The sequence below is a fragment of the Megalops cyprinoides genome, chromosome 6 (assembly GCF_013368585.1).
Source record: "Megalops cyprinoides isolate fMegCyp1 chromosome 6, fMegCyp1.pri, whole genome shotgun sequence".
Classification (NCBI taxonomy): Eukaryota; Metazoa; Chordata; class Actinopteri; order Elopiformes; family Megalopidae; genus Megalops; species Megalops cyprinoides.
The window spans coordinates 6,111,143-6,134,580 of NC_050588.1; the positions used below are offsets into that span (position 1 = coordinate 6,111,143).

The 23,438-nt window shown below is 43.3% G+C and overlaps 1 protein-coding gene across 2 annotated transcripts in view; it reads left to right on the forward strand.

The window, feature by feature from the left end:
- Nucleotides 1-13,458: 13,458 nt before the first annotated feature.
- The window catches only part of kdm5c (lysine (K)-specific demethylase 5C), a 34,098-nt gene continuing 24,118 nt past the window's right edge, over nucleotides 13,459-23,438 (forward strand). For both annotated transcript variants that reach the window (XM_036531850.1, XM_036531851.1), the window contains exons 1-5: nucleotides 13,459-13,629; nucleotides 16,651-16,798; nucleotides 17,842-17,919; nucleotides 21,852-21,974; nucleotides 23,267-23,437. In XM_036531850.1, the coding sequence (XP_036387743.1) occupies nucleotides 16,655-16,798; nucleotides 17,842-17,919; nucleotides 21,852-21,974; nucleotides 23,267-23,437 (516 nt within the window). In that variant the 5' untranslated portion in view covers nucleotides 13,459-13,629; nucleotides 16,651-16,654. The remainder of the gene's footprint in view (nucleotides 13,630-16,650; nucleotides 16,799-17,841; nucleotides 17,920-21,851; nucleotides 21,975-23,266; nucleotide 23,438) is intronic.

Consider the following 23,438-nt stretch of genomic DNA (forward strand, 5'->3'; position numbering starts at 1 on the left):
GCGGGGAGCCCGGGGGGCGGTGGCAAGGGCGGAGCGAGGGGGTGGGGTCAGGCACAGGGAGCTGGCTCAGGCGGGCCGTGGGCCCGGCGGAGGCGGCGGCAGCGGCAGGAAGAAGCGCAGCTTGCTCAGGCTCTGCTACTTTCACATTCGCTTCCCGCACGTCTAGAGCGCCGGGCGGGACCTCATCCACGCACACACACACACACACACACACACACACACACCACCCCCTCAGAGTGACACTTTATATCTCGCAAGCACCGTATGTACTGCAGATAGGCTGGAATCACGCTCTTCATACACACGTTCGGCAAACAAACACAGAAACTGACATTTACCTTAAAAAGGTTATGGAGGCAGGCAGCGTAGGTCAGACAGGGGCGAAGGGAAAGGCTGAAGGCTTTGGTCTAATGGACAGCTCAGTCTCCTGCAAGGCTGCCAAATGAGGTGCCAGCATGTAGGACACAGAGGAATGGACAGGCATATGTGTCCTGCTTCTCAGAGCTAAGGCAAGGAAACACCGACCTCAGAAGAGACAGTTGAGAACCAAGTGAAAAATAAGCAAGAATCATAATCCCTTGAGCCTCCACATGTATCACTGATTCGTGATTCTGATGTAGATGGCAGATTACCGGTTTCTACAAGTGAGGGAAGGTGGAAAACAGGCAGGAAGGCACACGATGAAGAAGCACACACACACACACACACACACAACCACACACACACACACACACAGGTCACATGAACACACATGGAAGCACTCCATCTGTAGCCATACAGTTGATGCTGCCGGTACTTTGGGGGAGGGAGCATCAACACGGCTAGCATTTCTTTTTTATGTGTACACTGGAAGACGATGGACTCTGTGGTTACCGGAGGGGCGACGGACGCCAGTCGGAGCGTCGGAGAGTCTTTAAAGTGGGATTTCTATGCGCCTGGGAAAGGAATGAACTCTTTCATTTCGGATGGGACAGACCAACTGCAAAGGCGACATACGTCACCTGGGCGGAACGAGCACACCTGCCCTTTCAGAGGGGAATGGTGAATATGGTAACTCTTTGTCTTAGAGGGTCACTGGATGTCCTTTTCCACAGCAATAAACCTCATAGTTCCTCTCTGAAACACAACAAATCATAATTACGTTTTTGCTGAAATTTAGACGGATTTCACATAGAACCAAGATTGGCTGGCATTGCTCATACTATTCATGTATGTGGTTAAGGGAAGTTTCCAACCTTTGCTACCTGAATCATTCTTTGATTCAGAGTCCCTGACTCCCTAACGCAGAAATGTACCCTTAATTAGACCCTTAATTAGGCCGAATGCAGATTTCACATTCAGGACAGTCCAGTGATAAAGACTAAGGTTGGATGGTGAGCAGAACACGGTGTGTTCTCATGTACTACCTGTTCACCTGACTGTGGGTTATAGCCTCACCTGGTAGAATGCTAAGGAGCCACACTTCACTAGACTGAGCACAGCGTGCCATCCTATTAGACAGTTATAATGCAGTTTTCCCACACTCTGGTTCTGTCAGTATTCACCGCTTTCTCCAGGGAGCACTCTACACACGGCGAGCTCCCAGTGACTAAAAACTGGACTCTGCTGGGTTTGTTGTGTTTTGACTAGCAAGGGGGTGTCGAAGTTTTACTTCAGATGACTAAACATTCCATATAGCCTGCCTCACGTCCTCTGCCTCTCCCTCTCCCTCTCTCCCTCTTACTTTGTCCCTCTTCTATTCCTCCCTCTATCTTTTCACCCGTCACGCACAGGTACAGTGACGCAAGGTTAGGGCATTAGCGTTAGCCACTGAAAGGGACTGTGCGGTGAACACGTGTAGTCTACGCCGCCACAGTGATCGCTAGGAGGCGGAGAGGCAGGCCCACGTTAGCCGCGAGGGACCAAGAGAAGGACAGACGACACGGGGAAATCTCTTAGTTGGTCTGTCAGGATTGATATCCATTCCTTTCAAGGGTTTTTACATTATTACTACTACTAATATTTTTTGGAAACTTGAGTCTATTTTTGCTGGTATATCAGTGTTTCATTGAGAATTCTTATTACTGTATGTATATTGACAAATATTTCTTCTGTTCTTAACGATTGTCAACCGGTAAAGAATTATACAGCGTTAGAAATGTTAGAGATACTCTTTGTATTGGCCCTCTCATTCTTTGATTAGAAATCAGAGCCTGAGACAGTGTGGTTGAGGTGTGAATTGTTTGGGTTATGATGATGAAAATGATTACTACTATTATTATTATTAATATTAATATTATTATTATTAATTGTTGGAACTGTTATTGATATTTATTCATTGTTTCTAGCGATGTTCTGTACTGTTTTGCCCTTTTTTATATTGTCTTTATTGAGGTAACAGGTGTTTTGTGTGTGTGTGTGTGTGTGTGTGTGGGCACAGGTGTATGACTAAAATTAGCGTAGTCATAATTATTATTGTAAAAGGGATATTTAGTAAAAGGAAGCAGTGTTAAGTAACATACAGCGTTCGGCCGTTACGAGTTCCAGCTGGTCCAGCACTGAGGGACATTGCGCGCACACACTCACACGCACCTGATTACTCAGCCTGTTTTTTTTTGTTTTTTTAATTTCTTCTTCTTTTTGGTCTGTTTTGGTTCTGTTTTGGCAGCATCGCCGCGCCCGGACGCGGCTGTTAGATGCAGTTTTGTGGTTTTGCACACAATCAGGACACTGAGGGTTTCAGTGCCTCGTTGAACCCTCCCCCCCCCCATCCTCAAACCCTGCCCCCCCTCCCCAACCCTCCTCCCTCGTCTCCGGCGCCTTCTCGGGACTCCGCCGTCGAATTTGCCGTGGAGCGGACGGGCCGAGGCGCTGGCCGTGTCACTTTGCATACCGTGCTCTTTATTGCTCGAACGGAAAGCGTTGCAGGAATTGGGCGGCAGACTCGAACAGCTCTGCTGTGCTTTCGAGCGGGCCGCTGTGTAAACGCCCCCATGTCGGAAGTAGACTAGGATGTACATCCCCCATACAAAATGTGGGTTCTCCTGTCTCACTGTCTCATATTTTTTGTTACCCACTCTGGGCCCCTACCATCTTCTGCTCTTTCCCTTCCTCCTCTGCTCATCTCGGGGTGGGGGGTGTAGATTATCAGGTCAGGAAGGGGAGTGGCATCAGCCAGCATTGTCACCTGAAGGCCGGACTTGGGAGGGACTTTTCTCCTCCCAAAAATCTGAATCGGGTATCATTAATGGGACGAGGAGAGAACGGGTGACGAGAGAAACCAGGGGGAAGGAGGACGAAAGAGACGGGAGACAGGGGAAAAAAGGTGATGGAGCAGAGACCGGGGAGGGAGAGGAGAGGGGCATTGGGGTGCCAGTAGCTTCGAGGTGTGTGTATTGGCTATTTCCTCACTGACCGTAATGAGAATTGTCAGTGTCTTCCCTTTGTGATCCCTGTTGCATGAGTATCTGCACTTACTGAATGAAGCGTATAGACCTGAATGTACATATTATATAATACAAATACTTAATATTGACTATGGAATGGACCGTACCATGTCTCTGTAGTTCAGGTGTGTGCGCGTGTGGGTGAGGGAGGGGGGGAGGGGGGGAGGGCACTTGGCCAAATGAATATTTAATTGTTTTTATTTGGGTTGGAGGGTTGGAGAATGAATTGTACTCGTACAAGTGCGTGTGTGTGTGTGTCAGAGCAGTTATTAATATTATTGTAAAAATACAAGAAATATAAGGAATTTTATTTGTGTATATACAAAGTTTCAATTGAACAAATACAGAGAAATGAAATGTGAATATTTATTGCTTCTGATATTATAAAAATGTCCTTGCGGTGGAAAAGACTGTGGCTTTGTTTTTTTTTTTTTCTTAAATATTTCACTGTGTTCATGATTGCATATTTCATATATTCATCTATTAATAATATTTATTCCATATATTCACAGTAGCTGGCGTGCATGCATACTGCAGAACTGTATAGTGCTGTATCTCAGTAAAGTCCAGCATTCAGTCTGAAAGCTGTCTTGCCTTGGTAAGTGCAGGATTACAGTTGAAGCTACAGTATATGATTCTAGCAATAGGGTAAAGGGACCGATTGCTTGGAAGTAATTCTTCCTGCACTGTACCCATAAGAGAAATGCACTGTCTCCCAAAAATCCCAAAAAACTGAGATATGTTTGAAATATGTCAGGTGAAAACATTTCTTCTATACACTAATGCAACCACTAATTTGAGAATCCAAAGATAGCACTGGCTAAGCTAATCAAGTAGCATGAACTTTATGCCGTTAGTATACAGCCTAGCATTTATAGTGGAGATATGCTAGTCCATTTTTTATGTATCAATTTGAGTTTGACCTACAGAGTTGTACATGTAGTTTTGAAGTGAAACGTTAAAGAAATCACAACAAATGTCTTCCCAAACATAGGGCAAATAGATGGCTACTAGGATTTTTAATAAAATAACCATGGACTGTCTGTTCCTCCTCTAAAATAGGTTTCATTTACTGAAGCACAACGAGCTAGTTCTCAATGTACATTACCTTCACAGCCTACCAGAAAAATACAATATGATATGATTATACATTATACGTATGTATGTTTCAGTCCCTTAGACAAATACATGAAACCATACAATGACTCGCAACAGCTTTGCATTTTATCAACAATGGCAGGATTCGATCTGCACTGAAGGCCGTCTCCCACAGTGTATGACAGCACCTCCCCATAAGGATACATCTGCTGTTATATTGGCATATGAACAGCTTTTTGCTGGCTTCACACTCGCAGGCAGCGAGGATCAGGGGTGAATGTGGCATCATTTCCTTCTTCCCCTTCCTCCTCGCAACCCAGCAGCAGTACTCTGACGTGGCCTTCTGCTTCTTCCCTGATGTCGACATCTTCGAGGCGGAGAAGTACCGGTGCCTACACTCATGTGGCCAAAGATGAGAGACGCTGAGCGCCTCCGGGGGGACCTCTCTGATCTGCTGCTCGGTGTAATGGTCATCCTCTGACCATTCCTTAATCTGACCCCAATGGTGTTTCAGCATTCTCCTCCTCCGCTCAGACTCTTTTTGGATAGACTCTACAGACAGGGAGTCACATGACAGCTGGAGATTATGACAGAGGAATTTGTGTCAACTTAATCCCATTTTTAGACCTTACCTCGTACAATTGTATGTATGCAGATGATGTAATACATACACACACACACACACACACACATACGTACATATTCTCTATATATGTGTTTATACACCCAGTGACCACTTTATTAGGTACACCTGTATACCTGCTCATTGATGTAAATATCTAATCAGCCAATCATCTGGCAGCAACTCAATGCATAAAATCACAAAGACATAGTGAAGAGGTTCAGCTGCTGTTCAGACCAAGCATCAGAATGGGTAGGAAATCTGATTTAAGTGACTTTGGCCGTGATATGATTGTTGGTGCCAGGGTGGTTTGAGTATCTCAGAAACTGCTAATCTCCTGGGATTTTCATGCACAACAGTGTCTAGAGTGTATAGAGAATGGTGCGAAAAACAAAAAACATCCAGTTCTGTGACTGAAAACGCCTTGTTAATGACAGAGGTCAGGAGAATGGCCAGACTGGTTCAAGCTGACAGGCTACAGTAATCCAAATAACCACACGTTACAAGAGTGCTATGCAGAAAAGCATTTCTGAACATACACCACATCAAACATTGAGGTGGATGGGCTACAGCAGCAGAAGACCCCTCCGGGTACCACTCCTGTCAGCTAAGAACAGGAAACTGAGGCTACAGTGGGCACTGGCTCACCAAAACTGGACAGCAGACGATTGGAAAAACATTGCCTGGTCTGAAGATTCTCGATTTCTGCTGGAACATGAAGACGGTAGGGTCAGAATTTGGCGTAAACAACATGAATCCATGGATCCATCCTGCCTTGTGTCAACAGTTCAGGCTGGAGATGGTGGTGTAATGGTGTGCGGAACATTTTCTTGGCACACATTAGGCACCTTAATACCAATTGAGCATCATTTAAATGCCACAGCCTATCTGAGTATTGTTGCTGACCATGTGCATCCCTTTATGACCAAGGTCTACCCATCTTCCATCTGGCTACTTCCAGCAGGATAACACGTCATGCCACAAAGCACACGTCATCCCAGACTGGGTCCAGGAACATGACAACGAGTTCAGTGTACTCCAATGGCCTCCACAGTCACCGGATCTCAATCCAATAGAGCACCTTTGAGATGTGGTGGAACAGGACATTCGCAGCATGAATGTGCAGCCGACAAATCTGCAGAAACTGCGTGAAGCTATCATGTTAACATGGAGCAGAATCTCTCAGGAATGTTTCCAGCACCTTGTTCAATCCATGCCGCAAAGAATTCAAACTAAATTTCTGTCACTGTGAAGTCCCCTGCTTCCATCCAGGTGCCTGTGAGCACTACATATATGAAGAAGGGGTGGCGAGGGAGCTCGGGCGTTATGTAAGGCCTGTGGTGCAACTGTGAAATTGCTGTAGAATGCCATTTGGCCAGCTGGGCTGATGGGGCCTATAGATTTTGTCCCATTAGCTCAGTCACAGGCACTGCTCGGCATCTACTTTGCACAGTTAAGATGATTCAGCACCGATGCATTTGTCCCCATTCACAACGCCGTGAAGCTAGAAATCCACTTCCATTCATATGCCCACAGCGAGCAGCCGTGGCGGCAGTGGCGGGGTGAGGTCCTGACAGCTCTTTCATCACTCCCATTGGAGCCTGTGACAAAGGCATTGTCTACCAGTCTGCATTCAACAAGCTATCTCTGGCTTCCAATGGACGGTGGAGGTTGATCGGACCGTCAAGAGGGTGTGTCTTCCTGACAAACCCAGCTAATTCTGTCTTGCTTAGACTTCAAGTGAGTACCTCCTTGCTTGTCTAGTTTTTATTCATTCAGTTCAGTGTAGGCAATTGGCTTGTGTCAGTTCTGTGGCTCTTTTGCAACCATTGACTTTTGACCTCTTTACTGTGTGTAATTTTCTCCCCTCCCTTTCTCACCGAAAACTTGGAATCAGCAGTCACCTATGTGAGCTGCATTAACTGCTGACTCCTCCCATACAAGTGCAGGAAGCACTGAAATAGTTCTTCAGTGTGCTTATCAGTGAGCGAATGGTTATTGTGCACACTATAAGCCACAGCGCACACTACAGGAGAGCTGGCGCCAATTGGAGGACTGTTGACAACCAAGTAGCTCAGTAACTGGTCCAGTCACTAGGGGGCGCTGATCTTGTGTTGAAAAGAGATGAACCTGATTAGGGAACCGCTGTGCACTCCCAGACACAGCAGTCTAATGACAGCTCAGACTCAGACCAATAATGTCTGGGCTATAGAGCTCAGTTTGCTGTGCATATTTTTGTGCTTTTTTGGGGGGGCAGGGGGGTGTCTTGCCTTTTGGGTTACTGGCCACACCACTAGTAGCTTGTCCCTGTGTCCTAGCTTGGGTGAAGAGCGTGCAATCATAACTCACTGCTCTGCCCGAGCCACCATTCCTCCACTCCGCTACTGTATGTCAGCCAGCTCTTATTAAATCGCATCTGTTCTTTTGTCTCCAAGTTGCGCGATTCCCCTGGGAGGCGCTTTACATAGTTTCAGGCTTAAATAAGACGGTTTCGCTATCGCGGTGCTCAGGCAGCACTTCCTGACCCGCCGCAGCTGCACCCCTGCAGCTGCTCAGAACCCGTTGGTGCGGCGGCTTTTGCATTGCATGGGTGACGCCATGCGTGTCCAAGTTTGACCGCGCGAGAGTTCAGACCTTCCTGCTTAACGTGGGTGTGTCTGTGTATGTGTGTATGTGTGTGTGTGTGCATCTGCACACACAAGCATGTATGTGTCTGCATGTGTCTGCACACACACGCATGCATGTGTAAGTGTGCGCACCCGTGTGCATGCATTTGTTTGTGGGATTTTGTTTGCATGTGTAGGCATACATTAGTCTACATTTTTACAGCATTCAGATAGTCTCTCTTGGCCTATGTCGTAGTATTATATTGCACAAGGCCAAAGAGGGCCAAGTGGAAGCAGATGTCATTGTGACATTGTGGAATGACAAATTAAAGTGACTTTGTTTGTGCATGCCTTCTATGGATAAACAGTGAAGCAAAGGTTAGGCTGAGCTGTGTTACTTCAAGAAACCTCACACAAACTGATTACTCAGTTTCACCATTTGAGGAGGAAGTTTACTTCATGAATAACTGGACAGAGGGCATTACTGTGAGAAACTACAAAATTTGGTAGAAAGGTATAGAAAGTAAATTCAACAACTGCTAATGCTGTCATTTCACAGTTGTATTGCAATGAATGGCATATCCCTGACTGTGTGAAAACTAGCAGAATTTGCAGTGTTTTGGGAAATTGTAGATCTGTAGATGGAGACTTAAATTGGAGAAAATGCTCTGTACAGTGTGTAAGTGTAAGTGTGCATACTTACCAATGGGGAAATGCCATTCATCACAGTTTTGGTCTAGTTAATTACCTTAGATTACATGCTTGATTTCCCCAGAGAAGCAGGTATAAACACATATAAACATGCAAAAACAAACTTCCTGTCAAACCACAGTACAAAATACTGCTAATTATGTGTGATCTTATTTCTACCAGTGTACCTGAAATCTGAATGTGCCTAGCTAGCATTAGCAAAGTAGCAGCAGCAATCAATCAACATAAAACACCTGGGAGAGGGCAGGCAGAGGCACAGTCATTTAGCCTCCTCTGGTTTCCATGGTTCGTTAGGAGAGGTATAAATAGCACGTATGCACACGCCAAAATTTGCAAGCACCACTCCTTGGCTCATTATTAACAGCCACTGCATAGGGGTAGAGTAAATGGCAGATTAACTGGCCATTTTGGAATGCTTCGAATGGAAGGGATGATAGGGGTTTAGTCCTTCTGTGGTTCCTTCCATTATGTTTGAGGCTATGCTAAAGACATAAAGGATTTTTGGAGAGGTCAAGAGTGCAATTTGATTGCAAGTTGGTTGATCATTGTGACTCCTGATTTTTGGGCTGTGTCTTAAGTGTGTAAGGGAATGTTTCAGGTTGTAAGTGTCATATATGTGCTATGGAAGGCAAATGGCAAAAATCTGTGCATTGACTGCAAAAATAAAGGTTTTTAACTTTTTAAAATGGAAACCACATGATGTGAGTGCTGGCCATCTTTTTTTAAATTGTTTTACTGTCCTGCAGTGGGCCTGGTTTACCTGGGATCAGCTGTACCTGATGATTTAAAATGAAAAATGCAAAACACCATCTTGAAATGACCATGAATCAACAGGGAACACCCCTGCACCTGACTGTGGCCAGTAAGAATGAGGCTTAGTTTACAATCACATACATATGCAAATCGAACAGTTTTACAATGTTTATGTAACATTATCAGCATTCCTGATATAAATCACAATTCATGTATGAGTACCGCTGCATTGCAAGTAAAACTGGAATCAAGACTGTCCTTATTGCTAATTATCAATCTTCATATTGCTTCAGCCATATCATATGCCAACACACAGTAAGTAGATGTGGGGACTACACTGGAGGCTGACTGTCCTCGGGGGCTGAAAATGACTGCTGCATCAAAGCTGCATCAAATTTATACATGTAATTATTACACAGGAGGAATGTGTTTCACCCCAAGACATCTTTGATACCTGGCCATAGAAGAATTCCTGTTTCTACCAAAATTTGATTTATTTAAGCATTGCATTTGCCTGCTTGCACGTACAGAGTTGGTACCTCACACAGTTGTCTTGGGAACAGACATGTGACCATTCATACTAGCCATTACATAACATTCTTCCGGAGAAGCTGGAGACAGTAGTGGAGAGGTGATTCATCTGGAAGTGTAACAATGTCTGGGATACGTATCTGTGGCTTGTACTGTTGCAATGCTACTGTAAACAAGGAAGTGAACAGGAAGTTGCCTGACTTCCCCCATATCCTGCCTAGCATGGACCTTTGGCATCCCCAGGTCTTCAGATGTGCACTTCCAGTATTATACCAGTTAGCTTTAGAACAGGCAGCCTCCTTTTCAGTCACGCTGCAGCATCAGCTATAATAGTTGTAATCAGTAGTATTTTACATTTTAACAAATGAGATTCTTTCACAAGCTCCTTTTTTTATTACAGAAGGTCTGCCCACACACACACATGTATGCCTGCAGAAACTGAATGATGAAAATAGGAATGAAAACAATGGAATATTCATTTTCTTTTTAATGTGGAAATATTTCCCTTTGGCTCTTCTGTCTCTGTTAGCCCAAAACCTGGTTTTGCTCATGAATATTCAGAAGAGAGCACAATTATGTAATAGAAACAACAGTACTTTCCTGTCCACCCATGTGTCCCTCTTCTGTCTCTGAATTTTGTTAGTGCTCAACAGGGATATATCATGATGGATGCTACAGAATTGTGGTGTCATATTCTGTCAATATTGAACCAGGGCACTTGGAGGCCTGTGTTATATTTCTCCATTGCCTTTGTTCAGTCTCTGTATTTCCCCAGTAATCCAGAATCCATTAGTATGTAAAGAATAAATGTAACGCCTAACATTTATGTCCCACCTTTATTTAATAATCCACTGCCAAAAACCTTGGGGTAACTTTGGACAGCAATCTATCCTTCAAAGAGCATATTGCAGCCACGACCAGGATCTGCAGCTTCCTGTTATTCAACATCAGGAAGATCAGACCTTACCTCTCCGAATACACAGCCCAAGTGGTGATCCAGACTCTCATCCTGTCACGTCTGGAGTACTGCAACTCACTGCTTGCTGGCCTCCCGGCGTATGTCATCCGACCGCTGCAGCTTATCCAGAATGCAGCAGCCCGATTGACATTCAAAATCCCCAAGCAGGCCCACGTGGCACCTCTCCTTGAGTCCCTCCACTGGCTACCAGTTGCAGCAAGGGTCAAGTTCAAGACCTTTCTACTAACCTTTAAGGGACTTAATGAATCAGCCCCCCAATACATACAGGATATGATCATGGCCTGGAAGTCTGCAAGAGTGCTGCGCTCTGCTACCTCAGGTCACCTCTGTGTCCCGAAATACAAGGGCAGCATCTCTCGAACCCGCCTCTTCTCAGTACTGGCTCTGCGCTAGTGGAATGAGCTTCCTGCCGAGATTCAGACAACAAACTGCCTGGACGACTTCAAGAAAAAAACTTAAAACTCATCTTTTCAAGCTGTATCTTTAGACATAGATAGAGAGGAAGGTAGGCTATCTATCCTATCGATTGCTATTTTCACAAAAAAGCCACTCTACACTAGCTTAGCACTTAACTTTGTATCTTACTGACGTCCTGTAATACTTCGCTATAACTACTCTTAGCATAGTAAGTGAGGAAGTCGCTCTGGATAAGAGCGTCTGCTAAATGAAGTAATGTAATGTAATGTAATGTAATGAAATAATGTTTTCATGACCAAAGCTGCCTGGTCTTTCTGAGTGACTGAGATGACCTCCAGGCCACATTTTGATGGTAGCTGTTGCACCTGAAGTACACTTTATGCTGTGACACCAATGTTTAAAATACATACTTTTGGAGAACTGTTCATGAAGACAAAAAATGACATGATGACCAAAAAGGGAAAGTGTTTTTGACACTGTCATTTCAGAAACAGGAGTATTTCCAAGTGTCTGGCTAAACATCCTTTTCATTCTCTGCATATACAAAGAATTAGATGAATATTACCCAGCTAGTCATCCAACATTATTGAAACATACAAAAATGCAGAACAGGTGATTCTTGCCTTGGTAGAAATATATAGAATAAAAACATGTTTGAGCATTATCTGTTGCAGAGTAAAAGCTCATCGTTCTTCCTTTAAAGTAATTAATTGATTGAATTGCATTTATGCAGGGGCTATAATCTCTTACAAGGGGCTCAAAATGCCCCAATAAATATCCAGCTCTATAAATGGATGACATTGTTAAAAAAAAAAAAAAGCCTGTAATTGATATAAGTCACTCTGGATAAGACCGTCTGCTAAATGCCAATAATGTAATGCAATAATTCACCTTGATCACCACTAGTGTGTTGTAGCCACCTTAGGTGACGCAAAGCAGCCATTTTTGTATAAAAACACTCACCGCACATAATGAAGTGGAGAGGGGGAGATTTATTTAGTCACTTAAACTAGGGGATGATTAGTTGGCCAGATTTAGAGAGCCAGATTGGGAATTTGGCCAGGATTCCAGAGTACCCACTGTTCTTTTTTTTTTTAAGACAGTGCATTGCTAACAACCCCAGAGAATGAAAAACAGTTCAATTCACAGAAGGGGATTTTGCTGCATCATAAACAACTGCCCACTCAGATCCAGATGAACTGTTAAAAGTTAAGTTTAGGTACTCAGGTGTTACTGAAGAATAAGATTCATTGTGGTCACAGCAGGGCAAATACCAATTTGAGGTTAATCTTGTGCCTGATCCCAGTCTTTTGATCTGGTTTTCTCACTTTCACTCTGAGCTGCAGAGAGCTAATTCCAGTGCCCATGAAAGAGTAAATGATAGGACATGCGCGCAAAGTGTGGTCGTAAACAAAGGTACATGGCTTTAATGAACCAGCTGTCGCTGGATTTGCGTCTTGATGTTTCATGCATATAGCAGTTTGTTGTTGTTTCCTTAAATGTTCATAGAGGTAAATGTTCACCTTCATGTCATTGCTGTAGGATTTAGTGATGGTACAATAAACCAAACAAATTGTTGAAGCCCATTAAATGTTTATATGCCTACCAATGATTAGTCAGAGAAGTTAGTCACACAGCATGCTTTGTGTAACCAGTAACACAAAAGCTTGCAAGTGGCATATATTTTACCGCATCATACCAGTTTGGTAATCCTCATAAAGTGACCAGAATTAGCCTAATACATTAGAATGTATTATTACTAGTAGTAGCAGTAGTAGTATAAAATGCAAGCGAATCAAAACCAGATAAAAAACGAAAACACACACTGCTTTTCCTATTCTGGTAAGAGAACAACAACAATTCGTCACACTTTTTAACACGTCACAGTTCTGCTTCCTATGTAAACACAGTTTGCGTCATCTCAGTGATGTCAACACGCAGTAAGCTTGAGAACCTATCGACCAGACCACTAAGCTGAGTACCGAACGACTGGAGCTACTTCTCCGGGCGAGAGAGCCTCAGCGTCTCGAGGAATATCATTCCGCGTCACGTCCCACTATCTACCCGCATTACCCATCTCCTTTGAACTAATTAAGTAGTTGAAACGTTGACTGTAAGTGTGCTTTTCAAAAGTAATGGCCCTCTAAACTCTCTAATGATGCACACACTTGTTGTCAAGGGTCAGATAAACGAACGGACAGGGGGAAGAGTGTACGAACTACTTTGTATATAGTGTGGAAGGATGAAGCTGAGCCTTCTCGCTCACTCATCTGTTCAGTGCAACTCACCGTGGTGGGACTTGAGGTTGTGCTGAGGCAGTGATGAAACTAAGATGGCGGCCAGTCCTGGCAGGAAGAGCGGAGGATAGTGAAATTGGCGAGAATTTCAACCGTTTGGGATTCGACTTGTGCTGAAATACATCTACGGCGACGCATTGTATAACAGAGGAGTTAGACTTTTGGATGCGAAGTGACCGGATATCTACAGGTAGAGATTCAAAAGGAAGAGAGACGGACTGACTGACTTAGTAAGACAACTGGACCTAAACAACAACAGAGGGGGAGGAGAAGCGACATCAACCTGAGGGAAGGGAAGGGAAGCTAGCTAGTGTGTGCGTGTGTGTATGGGGGGTTTGTAGTCTTACAATACAGGGAGGAAACTCGCGTCCGTCTCTTTCTTACAAGAATAAAATAGCAAAGAAATGTAGCTAATAGTCACTCCAGTTCCTTACTCCAATTTGTCGTGCCACGGAGACTGGAGTGCTGGGATGGGCTGGAAAAAGTGGAGGCCGCAGACCTGCAGCCGCCCGGAGAGTGACCCAGTCCCGAACAATAGATCCTGTTATCAGCTTCGACTGAAACGGCCCTCGTACAGTTTTACATTACCCAGATAAATGTGGACAAAGTCGGTTTTGACGAATAACCCTGTGTGATGGTGACAGTTTTCATATATCCAGCTCCCACAGCTAGTTGGCTAATATCTTAAGGTGACTAGTAAGCTAACTAACAGCTAGCTAGTTACGAAACTGGCTGGTTCAATTTGCTAACTTAGCTAGCTAACTAGAAACGAATGTTGGCCATCCTTACTTAGCAAGCAGGCTAACGTTAACTGCCCGTCGAGCCGGGTTGTTGTCGAGGTACATTTTTAATTCATAGGACTTTATATAGAGCATAGCCAGCTATTTCAATGAGCGCATATTGGTAATAGCTGTCGCTTATTATTTTGATTTGATTCAGTCAGCGTGGTTTAACGGAGGCCTAACCTTACGATATTGACCGACTAGCGTGCGAGATAAGGTATCCAGCAATTTCAGTAACACATTTTAGGGGCTATAGCTAGTTAATTTCAACATAGCTGGCGGTTTCATTTCTGTGACTCTGAATTTTGAGAACACGGTTACAGTTATACTGATAGCTTAATGGTAAGCATCTTTTAGTTAGTCAGACAGTTAACGTTACTCTGTGTCAGTGGTATCACTGAATAAAAATGACGTGTAGTTATTTGGCAGACCTGGCTAGTTAGCGAAGTTTGTGTTCCTTTTTTTAAAGTGAACTGTTCGCTAGCCATCTGGTTAACCGGCTAATCTACGTCAGTGCATTAGCTAGCTAGCGAGCTACAGCTCATCCGGGTTCTGTTTGGATTACAGTAGCTAACGTTACCTAACACAAATAGCTAGCAGGCTAGCCAGTGAATGCAACCAGCTCTGTTGTGGGAAGAACCGTCGAATTGCCATCAAAGATAGCCTAGCCTCGTCAGTCATAACGTGATCTTATCGAAGGATTGCCTACTAACTAGCTAACTTGTCTCAATGGGGTAGTTATCGAAAGTTGAGGTGGTGGTTGTCATTTGGCGTGTAAATATGCCAAGATAGTCATCACCAAATGTGCATTAACAAAGCAGCATGTTCTCTGTTAGCGGCACTGAAATTATCACCTGTACCAACATTCATTGTTCGTGGGGGCCCTACAATCTTTGGGTGGATGGTAGCTTAGTTTGGCTGGCGAGCTAGATCTGAAGTGAGACCAGGGCAGCTAGTTAACAGTTAGCTATGCACGTTTAGTAGGGTAGCTAGTAGGGTAGCTTGTTAGCGTCGCCTAAGCCAACTTGTACTTGAGAAATTGATAGTGTTTCGTGAGGTAGCTGGATGCCTAGCAGCCATTTTTTTTCCGAAGGTGTCAGTCAGCAATATACTTTGTTATAACTGTGTTTCCACCTAATTTATCAGTGAACACCTGTCTGGGATTTCAAAATGCTGTCGATACACACGTAGCGGACACGTGTAGGCTCATTTCAATCGCTAGGTTTGACCTCAGGTTTCTAGCTATATTCATACATCAAAATAGTATGGTTGGGAATTGAGGGGAGGGAGGGGACTGGAGCAGGACGCTCGAGTCACGTATGCATACAGCCTCTGACCCCATACCGCAGGAGCCCAAATGGGGGCGCTAATGAGACTAATGAGAAGTGCAATATTTCCACGGGGTGGAGGATTGGTGGAAATGTTTTTTTTCCCGACGGTCAGTGCGTAGAAGACCATGTCAGATTGTACGTTTTTGCAAAGTATTTGATTACTGCTTAAATGTTGTGTGTGACCCAGTGGGCCAGTAGGGCTTTGTAAGAACGTGAAAGGCTGCAAGCTTGTTTGCATTGCCCCGGTCCTTGTGATGCGTTCGAGGGAGACGTTCTCATGGTTGATGCACGTAATCCTAATCACCGGCATTACACCTGTTTGTGCTGTTGCCTAATTCCGGAGAGCAGCGCCGTGTAATGGAAAAAAGGGACATGCAAGTCAGGTGAACCAGTGAGCGCTGACTTAATTTGACCCTGTCCTCAGGCCTTTGGTCACTGCTGGTCAGCTGTGGGTGTGCATTTCAAATAAAAATCAGATCTCTTAGAGGCGGATATTGAAATAAGCCTGACCCCCCTTTTTCCGCCATAGCAATGTGCGATAGGCATGGTGGTGCTTCTATATAAATAATGATCCCCTGCCTCCACACATACTTTTGCATACAAATGAAAAGAATTTGATTATAAGAATGATTTTGATTCTCCTTGATTATTTTCTGTTACTTTATATACTTAAAATATAATGTAGAGCTAAACATTATTAAATTCAATATTATTTAAATTTAGCATCATTTTGTAAATAATGAATCTGTCACAATTAATTGGGATATATCTTGAATTTTTTATTTTTTTTTGCAAATCCTCATCTAAGCACTAGATTATCCTTATGATTGTGTACATAAGTAAATGCACTGTTTTGGATCCTAGAGGTAACTGCTAAATTGCGACTTGAGATGAGCAAGTGGAAGGGATTAATTTTAATTGTCCCACTGCTCCTCTGCTACCTGGATTTCTATTTCAACAGTACTGTGAAGGCACTGATTTTGTAATCAGCTTGTATTGAGGGTTTATTTTATTGTGTTGAAAACCGATAGCCATGCTAGCTAGCTAAGAGATCAGCTGCCACAGCTTGAAGGCGTGACTGTTTCTTGTATTTGACAGAGCAATGGACGGGGAGGAGTTTGTGCCCCCGCCTGAGTGCCCAGTGTTTGAGCCTACATGGGAGGAGTTCGAAGATCCGCTGGGGTACATCGCCAAAATCCGTCCCATCGCCGAGAAATCGGGCATTTGCAAGATTCGCCCCCCTGCAGTAAGTGCTTGTGTTCCGGTGTAGTTTGTTTTAGGCAAAGTTGCCTGAAAATGCTGATGTAGGACCAGAGTCCCAGGCTGCAGTTCTCACCTTAACCATTACAAGCTAAATGGCAAAACTGGTCCTAAAGTAAGGGCAGCTTTGGCCTGGAGTGTGTAATTCACAGCTGCTTGGCTTTACAGAAGGACCTTTTTTGTGTATACCCATCAGTGCATGTGGTTTGTCCGTATTGAATAAAGTTTGTTTTTTCAGCACTTTTGTGTTATGTCTGTATTAAAAACACTGGTGCAGTGCTGTAAAACTTTCCTGTAACAGTTTCATGACACTACCAAATGCCTGGCCTCAGAGCCAGAGGTAAGAATTTTCCACCTCACAGACCAACCGGACCATGTACCACTGCAGCAGAAACCTGCAAGAAATACAAGAATATTATGTCTTTTTCACTGTATGAATTGAAGTCTTGAGTGCACATTTGAAAACGATGAATGTCTCTTTTAGTCACAAGTAGCTTGTATTTAAGCCGGCTGTGTGTTATGTTGGAAATGCTGCCCAATCAATAAGAGTATCTTTTTCTCTTTCTCTGGCAATCGCCTTAGAATTTTTTCACCCAGTCGCTCAGTGAATTGTGAAAAATAAGTCAAAATCAAAGGCACACAGATGTCTTCAGTGATCACGTTAACCTAAAAATGTTTTGAAAATGACAACATAAGATCTGCTTCCCAGCCAATACTGCCTGAACTTTCATCTCTAACATAGCTAGGGAAAAAAGACATTTCAGTTGGATTCCTATTTTTTTGTGTTTTTTTGGTAAATATTCTTGCACGTACAGTAATTTTAACAACTGAAAGCTTTCATATCTGATAAAACCAGCTCCCCCCCGTGGCGTTTCTCTGAATGGCTGAGCCATAACTGTCCTCATACCCCATCACCTGAATTTTGTGGTGTTAGTGCAAGTGCCAGCACTTTTCTCTTTGCAGTTGCCCTGTAGCACTAAGCTCAGCACCTGTGGCCACAGACCAACGGTTCTCTCTCTTTCCCCACAGGATTGGCAGCCCCCGTTTGCTGTAGAAGTGGACAACTTCCGCTTCACGCCCCGAATCCAGAGACTCAATGAGCTTGAGGTCTGTCTTCCCCTGCTTCTGTCATAGTGCTGGCATGTTTCCCTCCGTGTGATGTTTGGCTGTTGAATTGTGGATCTGCTAGGTGGGTGCAGCCATGGCTTGAATGTTTGGATACAATGTTATGCATTTATACAGCTGGATATTTATGGAGGCAATTGTGGGTTAAGTGCCTTGCCCAAGGGTACAACAGCAGTGCTCCAGTAGGGATTCAAAGTGGCAACCTTTTGGTTGGCAGTCCTGCTCCTTAACCACTGTGCTACACCTGTCAAAAGAGAATATTGTAGCAAAACAGTTTGATAATATGATTTGGTGGACCTGGACAATTAATTCAACTTAAAAATGCAATTGGTGCGCAGAATGTGCTGCTATTTGTCGTAATTGGGGTCTAGATTGAAAACAGTAACATCAGTTTGCTTGAAATATTTATTTGGACAGACCAGTCAAAACAAAAAAATCAAAACGAAAAAAAAATATCTGTAAGGCAGTTAAATGGTCCTGCAAAGGTTGTACAGTTTTAAATGATATTTTTGTCCTTAATTTCTAGTCTGGAATACCTTGTGTAAAGTGACCATGGACAGGAAATAACAATAATGAAAGTAACATTTTTGTTAATTTTGTTATTTATTGGCTAAACATTTAAACTATTTTCAGACTGCCACTATTTTTTGTAATTGAGTACCATGATGGAGTAGACTCATAAGTAACTCAGGTTTAATGGTGGAATCTCTTAGCAAGTTTTTTTTTATTGTTTTGTTCTTTTTTTTGACTAAATATAACCAAGAATCTGATACCATGAAACTAGGGGGTTGGCATTTTGCTTCTGTTAAGTGGTAGGCTGTGAACTACATTCAGATTGCAGTTAAATCTCATCTGCTGATTCAGATGTACCCTTTAAATCATCATTAACTCGGAACAGTTTTAGGGTTGAAAAGATCAATGCATACATTTCCAAAAAAAGAGACAGACATTGAATGGCTTTATTTCCTGCTTAGCCATTTCAGGAGAGGACAGTTTCTTATCTAAATAAAAGGCAAAATATCAAAATGTTTAGTTTTGAAAGGGGTCGGTTCTAGGGCTGGGTGGTATATCGACTTTTTAAGATATATCGATATATTTTCAAACGAGATGTAGGATGAGACAGTACAGTTTATATCGATATAGTTTGATGTTGCGTTACATAACCCGTTTCTTCCGTAAAGCCGTGACAGTGTTTGCATCTCTCCTCTCTCACACTCTCCGCACAACCCCGCCCCCACTCTCCCTCTGCATCTGCGGGCAAACCCGGTGTTCTGTCGATTTGTCCTACCTTATCAATGTCCTGCTGTAGCGTAGATTGATAGTCATATCTATCAGTCTTTGCTACCCTGTTGGGAAATACTACTACAAGTAGGTTGTGCTACCTTAGAAGCTAAAAAAGGCTTTTTTTTACCTTATCAGAAAATGGTTCTAAGCTAATTACATTATTGTTTTCGCTAATTCATCCAACAGCAATTTCGAAAATGCTGTCAAGTAAATTTTGATAATAGGCATTGCTTGCCTCTTCACAATTTATCCATCACATAAACTGTATGTATTTCGGCAGTCTAGTTTAACTTAAAGTAGCATATTTTGATATTCTAAACCTTACCAGAAAAGATTACCAGGATATAACTATAGAATGTTCTATAGTTATATGTGGTAAATTTTTGATTTACCAAGAAACCCTGTCTTTGCATTTTATTTTGATCAGTCTGTTTTAATAAAAGTGCTTGTGACGTCTCACATGTGGCTTTGACTTACAACTGAACATTTAGCCCACTTCATATAAAATAGCGAGATATATATTGTGTATCGCCATTTAGCCTAAAACTACAGAGATATGATTTTTGGTCCATATCACCCAGCCCTAGTTGGTTCATGTGATGTTTTCTCCTTTGACTTGAAGCATGCAGGTTAAACAGATTAAAATGAAAGTCTGTACAGTCAGTTGCCTCAGTAACTTGAGCCTTATCCATGATTAAAAGTTGATGTTCATCTTTCATTCATTTCATTCTTATTTTTTGCTTTCATTTCTTCAGTGATATATTTTCTGACAATGTATTCCTTAGAGTTTTTACACCACTTAGGTGTTGACGCTATCCTGGATGAAAATGCATTGGGGAAGTTTGTTTTTTGTAATGAATTTCCTCAGTTCCATGCTTTCTTATTACTGTTGATGTACTATTTACTATTTGTGGGAGAACAACCTTCACACATTAAACTGAGTAGTCAGACATTCACATGGGGGGGTCTTATTGCTAAGTGAACTTTTTTCCCCTTTCTGTTCATACTGGAAAATGACGTGGTTTGCATTGTCTAATCAGACTCATTGTCAAATGTAGCCTCTGCTGGTGATGATTTTCCCATTCACCAAAAGGCTGTTTTTGGCTCTGACTTGGGGAAACAACTGTAGAAACAGTAGTGTCCTTTCTTGACTGACCCTGTGGTGTTTCCTGGCAAACAAACATTTCACTTCTAAAAGGCAGAAAGGGGAGCAAACACCTTTTACTTGAACCATGCCTTTTCACTTGGTTTTTGAAAGCGGCAGCACCAGTGTTTAAGCAGCACCAGCTTTGTCAAGCTGTGACATAAGCCCAGCCCATACATCAATGCATGTTAATTTAATTTGAAAAACTAATTTTATGCTGTATAAGTGTTTTCATATTAGCCTCTGTGAGTCCTTCCAGTGGCTCACCTGCCCCATGTCGATGGTTTCCTTTTTAGAACCTCATTGGTTCTTCCTTGTAACAGGCTGTGTGGAAGGTCCCTTGGAAAACTGTTCCATCCAAGAGCAGTGATTACAGACCTTGAAGTATATCTGGGATTCTCTATATTGTGGTGTAACATCAAAAACAACCATTCAGAGGCCTATGGAGTGGCTCAGACAGTAAAGATGCTTGTACTCAGCACAGGCCAAGACCCGTTACTGCGTTTTCAGGATCAGTGGGGTCATCTGTCGACAGTAAGCGGGAGCTCACAGCAGCAGAACATTTTAGCTTTGTTCTGCCAGGAGAGGGGTGGGTAGGTCAGCCAGGGCTAGCTGGCTGCACCCCTGGCGCCTTTCAGCTTGCTCAGGATGTAGTTGAGGGGATGTGCTTGGTTTTATCTGTTCTGTGTCCACCTCTTGATGCGCTGTAGGACTGGGTAGTGTGAAAAGTAGCTGCACTAGATTCTGTGTGTATCAGATACCTTGCCCTGAACTATTCCTTGGGTCCAGGGGCTGCTGCAGTGTGACATGTTCAATTGTCATTTGAGACTGTTTTGGTAGGAAGGCTAGGGGGCGGCAGTTTGAGTGTTTTCTTTCTCATTGATGTGAATGAAAGTCACAACATAAATAACCTTCTGTAGCCACAGCATGAAAATAAGTTGCACAGATTTGTCAGGCAGCTTCCTGTGAGCATGGCTTGTGGTTTGGTGAAAGAATAGTTAAGCTGTACTCATCAGAATTTTCAGAAGTTCCTAAAAGGTGAGGTTGGTTTTGAGTGCCACCCCCCTCCGAAATGCGGAGGTGGATCTGTTGTGCCTTGGAGTGGTCAGCTCCCACTGTGTCAAACGTCTTGGAAAACTGTCCAAATCTAAAAATGTAAGTGTCTGTCTTGCTAACTGGGAAAACATGATGTCATTAATTATCGGGTGGTGCTCTAATATTGCTAAAACATTCGCTAGGTCATTGAAATTCCTACATTTGCCCTCAACTCATTCAAAAACGTGGAAAATATAAAGCTGAACTGAGTCAGATGCCATGGCCTCATGAAAACTGGAAAAAAATGAAACTGATTACATTTTTTTTTTCCTTCAGATTTTAGATACATCAGTTAACCTTTCTAAATGCCTTGGCGTGCTGCTTTCAGTCTGGTGCCTCGGAGTCCCTCTGTGTGGCGGTATGTATTTAACCCTGCCCTTTCTGTCCTCAGGCCGAGACGCGTGTCAAGCTGAACTACTTGGACCGCATCGCCAAGTTCTGGGAGATCCAGGGCTCCTCCCTGAAGATCCCCAACATAGAGAGGCGCATTGTGGATCTCTTCAGCCTGGCCAAGGTCCGTGCACTCTCTACACCCCTGAGATTTCCATATTTACACAGACACCATACAGAGCCTCCAGAATTATACATTAGTTACATTGCATTCAGCATCTGGATTTTACAAATGTGCAGTGAAATATGGGATAGATCATTCAATATGTATGTCTACATGTGTATAAATGTATATGCACAGTGCGTAATACATTTTTGCTATGTACACATGAATCATAGGTTGATTGACACATTTAAAATTGTATGTCAGAAGCATGTTATATCGTCTTATTTGATGCAGACTGAGAGACTGATGGTGATCTGTAGTCGACCTCTGATAATTGCATATCCTCATCAATGCTGTCACATGCATTTCACCTGAGCGTATTCGTAGCAGGGGTGAAATCAGCGGGAATAAATAGGACCAGCTGCCTGCTATGAAATGGAGCACAACATGAAATTATCTGAGAGTTATGTACAGTCATTACCATTGGCCACAATCCTTTTTTGGGTGGGTAAACAGAATAACACAAGCATCAGGATTTCTTCATACATCAAATGCTAGCGAGTCAAAAGCACCAATCTAGCAAGCGATCTGACTCATCTGTTTTCAAATGACCATGGTCATTTGGCAGGCAGGTGTAGGCATTATCAGAAAAGTTCAACCCTGTAGGTGTACCAGAAACAACAGCAATTTAACTCACTTCAAGTGCAAATTGTCGTTGGCATTGAAACGGTGCATATAAAGGTAGGTCAGTGGTGAATGCGATGCCTGAACTTAAGGGGCAGTAAGAGCGGGTTAGCCAGTCTCTGCTGCTGTACAGATGAAGGAAATGCAACACAAATGTAAGGCATACAACTGAACAGAAACCCGGGAGCGGTGTAGCACTGCCATTTCTAGCTACAGAAACTGTGTATCAAAATTATAACCAGCTTGTGTGCTGTAATCAGATAGCAAAGCACAAAAGTCAAAGTGAACAAAAAGCTTGTTTGCTTGTGCCCGCATCATGGCGTTAGAATTCTATAGGCAGTATCATTAAAGTTGGAATGCTATACAGACCATGGGCAATGAACAAGCCTCTGCTGCATTTAGTAGATTGTCTGTAGCTATCAGGTTGAGTAAGGTTTGCTGTCTTAATATTGTATCACATGGTCATGGTGCAAGCCTCCAAACCTCAGGTGGGGCTCGCCTCATAAAGAACTGCATTAAGGCCTTTGTTAATGTTCAATGTTTGTGTCACAGTCTTGCTGATATTTTTGATGTTACGCTATTGTGTCTTGAACAGGTCTGACTTCATGTGTGCTGTGTGTTTTCAGATTGTGTCAGAAGAGGGCGGCTTTGAGACGGTCTGTAAGGAGCGCCGCTGGGCCCGCGTGGCCCAAAAGCTGGGATACCCCCCAGGAAAGAACATCGGATCCCTCCTGCGGTCACACTACGAGCGCATCGTCTACCCCTTCGAGATGTTCCAGTCTGGGGCCAGCCTGCCGG